The sequence below is a fragment of the Populus euphratica genome, unplaced genomic scaffold (genome assembly GCF_000495115.2).
Source record: "Populus euphratica unplaced genomic scaffold, PopEup_1.0 scaffold317.1, whole genome shotgun sequence".
Lineage (NCBI taxonomy): Eukaryota > Viridiplantae > Streptophyta > Magnoliopsida > Malpighiales > Salicaceae > Populus > Populus euphratica.
The window spans coordinates 99,113-108,526 of NW_011499952.1; the positions used below are offsets into that span (position 1 = coordinate 99,113).

At 31.5% G+C, this 9,414-nt stretch overlaps 1 protein-coding gene across 1 annotated transcript; it reads right to left on the bottom strand.

Moving 5' to 3' along the window:
- Positions 1-1,172: 1,172 nt before the first annotated feature.
- On the bottom strand, positions 1,173-5,313 carry LOC105138027 (F-box protein SKIP14-like). Its single transcript, XM_011044007.1, has 2 exons — positions 3,715-5,313; positions 1,173-2,687 (listed from the first exon to the last, which is right to left on the bottom strand). The coding sequence occupies exons 1-2, from the start codon at positions 4,591-4,593 to the stop codon at positions 2,214-2,216; spliced, it is 1,353 nt and encodes a 450-aa protein (XP_011042309.1). The 5' UTR covers positions 4,594-5,313; the 3' UTR covers positions 1,173-2,213.
- Between the last annotated feature and the right edge of the window lie 4,101 nt (positions 5,314-9,414).

The following is a 9,414-nucleotide window of genomic DNA, read 5'->3' on the forward strand; positions in this document are numbered from 1 at the left end:
CGAGGGCTTAGACAACATATAAATTTCAGGTCCTCAAGAGATGTTTTTTCAGGGCAAAAACCAAGCCCGAACATAAAAACCACCTATATATTAATTTGGGTCTAATATTATCATTAATGCTGTCTATGAAAACACGAGCTAAGTATTCCAGACTTTCAAATATTTGGAGTGGTTAATTTTTAAAGTATTTTTTATTTAAAAATATATTAAAATAATGCATTTTTTAAAATTATTTTTTATATTAACATATTTAAATGATTTAGAAATATTAAAAAATTATTAATTTAAAGCAAAAATAAAATAAATTTAAAACTTTTTAAAATACAAAAAAGGATACAGCTGGGAGAAGGTCAATTTATTGAACGAATTTAGTCCAACATCAAATTCCATCACCATTTTGGAGGTCTGTTGCTGAATGCCTCTACCATTCACTATTTCAGTACTAATTTTACGGTAGGCAACTTCTTTTGTTCATCTCGCTCGGAATGTTTTCTCCTGGTTTGATTCCGTGTGTTTACTATACGCTGCCCTCTCCCAATTCAGTATTCATTTTATGCTATACAATTTTATTTTTATTTTTTTTGGTTCGTCTTCAGACAACTGAACTGTGTGTTTCAAATGGCCTTCAACATATCCACGGTTTAATTTCCAGTTGAAGGGATTAAAATAGCAGAAGAGGGAAATGCAGAGCTGAATTAACCCATATCCATGTATACCTGAAAATGGATAGGGCTTTATTTCAGCTCTCCAGCTATCGTATTTCAGCTCTGCTGTTATTATTTTTAAAAATATTTTATAATAATATTTTTTATTTTAAAAATTGTAATTTTAATATATCAAAATAATTCCAAAATATATAAGAAAAAAAATAATTTGAAAAAATCAAAAGCATTTTCTAGACTAATGATTTAATAGGAAACTTAATGGTAAAAATTTGAAATCAAGAAGTTTACATTTTTTATGGCTTAAGATTTGAATAGGAGATTTGAATCGGAGATTAATGATTGGAGGCTTCTTAAATTATTAATTTTTAAAATATACATAAATTAATCAAAATATACATTAATTAATCTAGATATAAATTAACCCAAATATACATAAATTAATCAGGCAACTAATCTGAACACCCCCAGTAAAGAGAGAGAGAGACACAAACATATGATTCAAAAAAGCACTAATAGAAAAGCAAATTCTTTTTCTTTTTATAATTGAAAAGGTGAGGTGACAGTTCGGCACCCACTATTGGGCCCATAAAATCTTTCAATGGAAGCACTGAAATACAGTACCTTAATATCAAAGTTAATACATATCCACCATGGTTGGGAAAAATAGATATCCTACAAGGAAAGCAAGCTAGGAGCCAAGAATAAGATCACATATCAAACTAGCAATCTACCAGTAACAGAAGCAGCAGATCATCCCATGGTCCCACAGTCCATCGCTGACAGCGCTCGCAAAATAAAGGCTTATTCTGAAACTGCACACCTCAACATCATATGAAATCGTGCACAGCAGGAAAACCGATCACTCTATTCTGCTGACAGAGAGATCACTGATATACGCTGAGATTCACAGATAATTAAAAATCTCTGATGGGGACAATATAAAAGTTTATTAGGAACAATGACAGACACCACAATTTCAATCATCAAAGAAATTTACATAACCCTGAGAGCGCTTACTATGCCACACCCCAACTTCCATGCAGGTACATATGCCAGCTCTGAACAACACACACAGGTGAAACTGATCCTCTCTTACTAGGTATGATTAAAAAAAAGATGAACCACGGACAAGAGTGATACTTATAGCTGCCAACAGTGCATGGAGAACTAATCAACCACTCAAAATCCGTTACTATCTGTTCTCTTTTCGGTTTCTGTTCCTTTTTTTTTGTTGCATCTCCTTTTCCACAAAATAATATAAATTCGCATATACTTGACTCCAAATGAACTTATCCCCACTTGAAATCTAACAGCTGCACCAGAGAGGCTCACCGAACTCCTGGGGGGGGGGTTGTGGATCAAGATTGAAAGGGAACCATTATCCGAGAAGGCTGCCTCATATTTTCTTCTTGGATGATCAATGATTCTGAACTAGTAAACAGAACACATAAGCAGGCTTATCTGTCTCTAGCAATGAACACAAAGACTGCAGTAAGATTTAGGGAGCTCAAGAGACTTGAGGGGGCCAATCTTCCTATCCTGCATCTCCTAGCATTTCAGCAGCTGTTTCCAACAATCTGAACAAAGCAACTCCAGACAAAATGTTTCCTCGTATTCGCTGTCATTAATACACCGGCCACACTGAACACATCGTGCAATGCAAAGGCTGCAAGCCCTGCAAGCCTGAGAAGGATGCTCTTTTCCCTGGCAACCCTCTACAGGGCAATCATATATTAGCCTCAAGTTCTGGCATCTTGGGCACATTTCAATATCAATTGCACGATCATCCTCACATGACAGATAAAGATTTCCTCTGTGATAAAAATGTGGCTTGTGAGCATTCTGTTGGATGTGGCTATCTGGGCCCAACAAGAACATTAACTCTTCAAAATGTTTCTGCGTCACACCATAGAGCCCACCAATGCGCAAGTGCTTCACCCCATGAGCCCCCGTAGCTTTGAATGCCTTTAAGCTAGTTACAATGCCCTCGATGCTGAGTCTTGTACATGCAGGTACACTCAACTGCATATAAACAAATGAAGGACAAAAAAGGGGAGAAGGAAAGAAATATAAGCATCTTATCAAATCAAATAAAGCAATATGGATGTAACAGTTTTTTTTTTTTTTTTTTTTTTTTTGGAGGGGATGCTGACAAAAATTTATAGAAAGATCATAAAAAAACTGGTGCCCAAAAACCACTAATCAAAAGATGGCACTACGGAAAATGCAATAAACTGGCTTCCAATGAATCTCAATGTCTGGTCACCAAAGACCAGAATCATGTCACAATAGGGGCAAGTTATAAATATAAAGTGGGCATAGCATGTGAGAGTAAGACCTTAGTCTTGCATACTCTCTTTTTTCACCGTTTTTAGTGCATTTTTTGCTTGCCATACGTGAGAAAAGGGATTACTGATTTACATTAGTCTCATGTGCTCATAAGAAACTATTTTGTAATTGCAGGCCTGCATAAAACAAGGTCAACCTTTTTTTGCTTACAATATATTTATAAAGCAGTTGATAGAGCATATGACATGCCCAGAGATGTTGCATCCTGACTGTTAAAATTGGTGAGCAGAAAATATGCAATCACTGCTCTACTGTATTAACTGCAAATAATTTCATCTGCTTTTCTACTTCTGAATTAACTACGGATAATTTTCTTCAATGTCTATAACAACACACACCAATCTTTTAAAACAAGGTCGGGAGAATAATCAGCATTTGCAGTATATAAGAAATAATCGAAGGGGATTCACCAACCTAAAGAGCTCAACCGTGCTTCATCATAACCAAGTACCAGAAAGTAAATCTGGCTCTAGAATAGGAGGAAAATTAAAACCTGAATCGTACTGATTGTAAGATCCATATAGATGTTTTAAAACCAAAAAGAAAACACGATCCATTTTAAGTCAAAACAAATAAAATAAATATAAGGCAATTCATTGAATTACAGATGAAAATTAACACAACTTCCACAATCCCAACAACCAATAACTGGGATTGAGGAACGAATACAAAAAACAGCTTTAGATGAATGTGAGCTCACCTTGGTCAGCCTTGGATTATTTTCGAGCACATGCTTCAACCCATCATCAGTAATCCTTGGACACTCCACTAGGCTCAAACATTGCAAGTTGCCTTGAGCCCTATTGGTTAATTGCAAAAGAACATCATCAGTGATCTTCTCATTCAATGGTTGATCTATGTGGATACTCCTCCATAAAAGCGGGTCACTTTGAACAGTAGAACGCAGGGATCGGCAAACAGTTTCAACAACAAGAAGATCCCGCACACCCAGATAACCAAGAGCAAAAGCAAAAGCTGCATGAGGAGCTTCTTTATCTCCATCAGAGCAAACCAAATGACCATTTTGGAATTCTCCACTGCTCTCATCCACAACCCCAACAGTTTCATTGTCTATGATTTCATTTCCCGGACTCAAACCATCCTCCATGTCACAATCTGATCCAGGAGACTCTTGATGAGATGCATTCCCAACTTCATTCGCCTCCAAACGCTCATCACCATACCCACCCACTACGTTAGATAAATCGAACCCCATGTTCCCAGGAAATGCTTGAAACCACATGGCATTATTGCAAATAAAATTCAAGTCAGCAAATAACTGATAATTTCCATCTCTCGTGGAAACCTGATCCCTACCATAACCACGATAATCCACCTCCAGATCCTCAAGCCACCCCGTTATAGCAGTAAATGTCGTACTCATATCCATGCCAAAGGGATCCGAGGGCAAAAGATCAAGAATATCCTTATGCATAGACTCCTGTGAGCCATTCCTATCCCTTCCATAATCAAAACAATCCTCCACTTTCTCCTGTATCGAAATCCTCATCGGTGATACCAAATTATCCTCAGATAGACGAGGAGGAAAGAGGGGTCTATGCGAAAAATTCAACGCCATTCTACGCTAACCTAATCTCAATGTTTTTTTTTTTCGTGTATGTTTACAAGATATACTCAGCAACCCCAAAAACGCCAAAAAAAAATCTAATCAGACAAAAAAATCAAAGATAGAAGGAAGAGGATTAAGAAAAACGGACCCAACAAGAAAATCCTCGATTCCGGATAGCAAACTAAAACAACGCAACCAAAAATTTCAAAGAGTTTCTTGTTGTACGTGAGAAAAACTATAACCAATGGAAACGACGATGTTTTATCTATACAACCAGTCAAAGTTTTTTTTTCTTTTTTTCCTAATTAATTAGGGTTTGCGATAAATAGAATATAAAAAACGAATAGACAGATCAATCAATAAACGTAATTGAAGAGAAAAGAACCTGAAGAAGAAGGAGAAGACGATAATTGAATGGAAATTAAAGAAGTAAAACCCTAAATTGGTTTCTCCCAGAACGCAACCGACAGTCTCTTGGTATCGAATCCTCGAGATACAGAGCAAGAAAGAACGAAGCCTTTCCTTTTTCTTTTTTATTTTCCAAATAAAGATGAAGAATTAAAACCAGAAAATATGATAGATTTTGAGGATTTTCTTAGTTTTTTTTCTGGTGGGGAATTCGATCCAGAGAGGGAGAGGAAGAGGCAGGAGGGGTGTCTCTCGACGGAGCAGAGGGAGGGGGAGAGAGAGAGAGAGTTTTAACAGGAACAAAATAGGGAAAAAAATATGAAATGTAGAAAGTAAAGGGTAACGGTGAAAGTGTCCCAATTTTAGGGAGGAGAGAGAGATGGAGTGAAAGTATTGACACGTGTGTACCTGGTAGTTTTTTTTGGGGAGGGTAAATTTTTACTCTCTCCTCGCACGCAATGTTCGTGGCGGGAGAAGCCTTGGTTTCACCTCCCCCCTCCTCCTCCCCCGCCTTCGTGTCACGTGTGTCTTTTTAAACACACCCGTATTCTACCTTCTTTTTTTTTGGATTTTAATATCGGGTCCACGGTTTTTGAACCAGTACGAGGTTGTTTCGGAGATATAATTATTATTATTATTTTGAAATATTTTTTATTTAAAAATATATTAAAATAATATTTTTTTATTTTTTAAAAATTATTTTTAATATCAGTATATTAAAATAATTTAAAAACACTAAAAATATATTAATTTAAAGTAAATAAAAAATAAAAAATTAATTTTTTTAAAAAAATGCTTTCAAAACAAAAAAAATATCTTTTAATTTATGCGATGTTTATCACAACTTTAGATGTTTTTAAAATACATTTTAGTTTGTAAATATATTAAATTAATATTTTTTAATTATTTTGATGTTAAAAATAAAAAATTATTTTAAAAGACATACACAGTAATTTAAAACTCTTTTTTATAAATTTTTCTATATGATTCTGTAAATTATTATTATTATTTAGTTATTAAGATATTTTTTAATGTATTTATCTTGCAATTAATGTAAACTAATTATTTCGTTTATAAATAGATTTAGCATGTGTTGTAGCATTAATAAAAAAAATGTTGAAATGGTAAAATTATTGTTGTTAATAACAATGCTAGAATAATTATGCATGTGATCGTGGAAAGAGTATTTTAGGAGGGAGGAGAGAACAAGGACACGTGTCACTAATATTGTTGGCGAAATGAAAATTAAAAAAATATATAAATTATTTTTGGCAATAATAGCACTCCATTATATTAAATATTTTACAAGAGAAGTGAAAGTGTGTTTTACGAGGAAAAAGAAGAAATTTTAAGAAAGAGAATATATGTTTTATTTATTAACTTTCCATGTTCAAATTATATTGTCAGCAATAATACTCTATCGAATTAAATATATCATAAAATAAGGAAAAGTGTATTTTATGAGGAAAAAAAAAAACCATGAGAGATTGATGTCATATTAAGGAAGCATGTTTTATTTATTGACTTTCTAGATTCAAATCTTGAAGTCAACTCCCAAATAAATGCACGAGATTGATGCGGGGTGGTGTATTCCTGTGATCATCTAGCAAAAATTAATTTTTCGCTATGCCCAGTCTATTTATCAGGAAGTATTTTTATTTTTAAAAGTTGTTTTGCTTTAAAATTAATTATTTTTTATGTTTTATAATATTTTAAAAATAAATTATTTTTTTAATATTTAATCATGCTATAAAAAATAAATTAAAAAATATTTTTTTAAAACACTTCGGTTAACAGCAAAATCTATTGCAAAATATTTTAGTAAGATTCCGTTTATTTTTAATTTTTAAAAATATTTTTTTAAAAAAAAATATTTATTTTAAATTAAATTATTTTATTTTTTTGATATATTAATGTAAAAAATAATTTTTAAAAGTAAATAAATATTATTTTAATATATTTAAAAAAATATTTTCAAAAAATAATCATGAAAAAAAAAGAATAGCTTAGAATATCACTGTCCTCCAACTCCGCCGATTCTCCATGGAATTTAAATCGTGAATGGGTGCGGTACATATGAGAAAACCTGCCCCCCCTCTCGAGCGCCTATATTTTCAAAGATTAAAAAGGTTTGCACTGTATTTTTTTTAAAAGTTAATTTTTATTTTAATTTAATATATTTTTAATATTTTAATATGTGATCTCAAAAATATTTTTTAAAAATAAAAAATATTATTAATATATATTTTTTAAATAAAAAATCTTTTAAAAAATAACTGTAACTACACTCTTAAACATGTTTTAATTATATTTATAATTATTTAAATTTATAATATATATTTTATTTTATTTTAATTATTCTATACTCTTGTTTGATAAAATTTTTTAAATAATTACCGATGTTCTTACCCTGGACTCCCTTTGTTGATATATTTAAAAAAAAATAAAAAAATTACCGCAAATAATATATTTAAAATATTTTGTTATTATTGAACTGAAAAACGAAGAGAGAGTTCGTAGCAGAGACTTCCGCTCTCCTCTTACCTCGTCTTCCTGCGCAAAACACTTAACAAATAGTTTTGCAAGTGTCCATCTTTAAACTGTCATCTTATAAAATATTATATTAATAAAATAAACGAGGATAAAGAAAAATAACAATAATAACAGGTAAAAAGAACTCCTATGAAAAAAATAGTGATTTTTATTGAAGCTATCGAGGGAAGTTAAAAGAATTGCTACTACATTGTAATGGTTCATGATTCATTTTATTACAGTAGTAATTATTTTTTAAAATATTTTTATTTAAAATATGTTTTAAAAAATTATTTCTTCATGACACGTCAAGATAATAATCTGAAAATATTTTAAAAAATAATATGAAAAGAAGAAAAAAATTATTTTTTTAATGCAAAAATATACAGGCTACAAAGAAGGATGCGTGGGTGGGTTATCGGTGTCGATTCAGCCATTCAGGTGGATGTTTTGAGAGCAGCCTGTGGTTTTGTGGGCGGCACTGGGTCCAGGTTGGATTGGGAGTGGAAAATGGGTTAGAGGTTTTGACCAGTGGTTGAGACGGATGAGTGCGTGTGTGTCGTCCGTACATGCTAGGCTACTAAATATCGAATATAATATATCGGTCCGCTTTGTCTGGTGGCGCGGTTGGCTGGGTGCTCTTCTATGATTCTTGTGATAATGGGATTATTCCATGAATTTTTAGGTGGGCAGAGATACTGCTCTCCTCAATCTTTGCTGCAAATTTCATGAAATTAAAAAAATATATATTTTATTATTATTTTAATGTGATAGCCTAATAATTTAAAATATTAAATGAACTTTTTAAAATATAATTTATATTATTTTTTAATATATTTACTTAAATAAAAATATTTTAAACTTGAAACTTTTATATACCTTCATTATTTTATGTTTGATTTTTATCAAATAAATAAAAATAATGATATTTAAACTTATCATTACTTGATTGTTAAGATTGTAATATTATATTAAAGAACTATTTAAATTTAATAATTTAAATTATTAAATAAAATTTTAATATATAATTTATATTATTTTCTAATGGTTTGAAAACCGAGATGGTTGGTTTTAATTATTATTATAATAGTTTTAAAATTAAAAATCAGCATGTTGAGTAAAATACTGTGTTGTTTATTTTTTATAATATATATATATATATATATATATGTATTCCTTTATTTTATTTTCATATCTAGTTTTCTTGATTATTGTAAAAACAATTTGCCAACAGGACGAAAGCAGGTAGATTTATATTTTGACCATGGAATATTTGGATCTGGGGAGCCAGGAGAAGCCAGAGTTGTAAGCATATCAAAAGTGCAAGTCGTGTCTTGACACTCAAGCAAACTCATAGAGGAAGCACCGTCTAATCAAAGATGTTTTATTTGTCCCACTTGCGAGTGGCGGGAACGCAGTGCCGGGTGCGAGCATGCAAGGCTGTCCTTCACTCGATCAGCAATTACTGGTTTTAATGGAGTTTTCAAAGATGCTCATAGTCAGAAACTTTTCAGAACATACCCTTTGTGAATGGAGTTTCTACCAGTTGACTTGTATTAATGCAATGTAAATCACTCTTTAGTTTCGTCGGCTGGTTGTTTGCCTCCTTTAATAAAATTCCTATATTTTTTCAAAAAAAATTTATTAATATAAATATTCAGATTAATTTATATATATCTCAACTGATTTCATTAATAATAAAATTAATAACGATATAAATCTCTAGTGACTCGGAAAAAATTCTAATTCATAATCATTAAAAAAAAATCCTACATTTTATTAGTTCAAGACTTTGTATGACAGTATGGTTAGTGATGCTTTTTAAATAATTTTTCATGTTGAAATGCATGCTAATGATATTTTTTTATTTTTTAAAAATTATTTTTGACA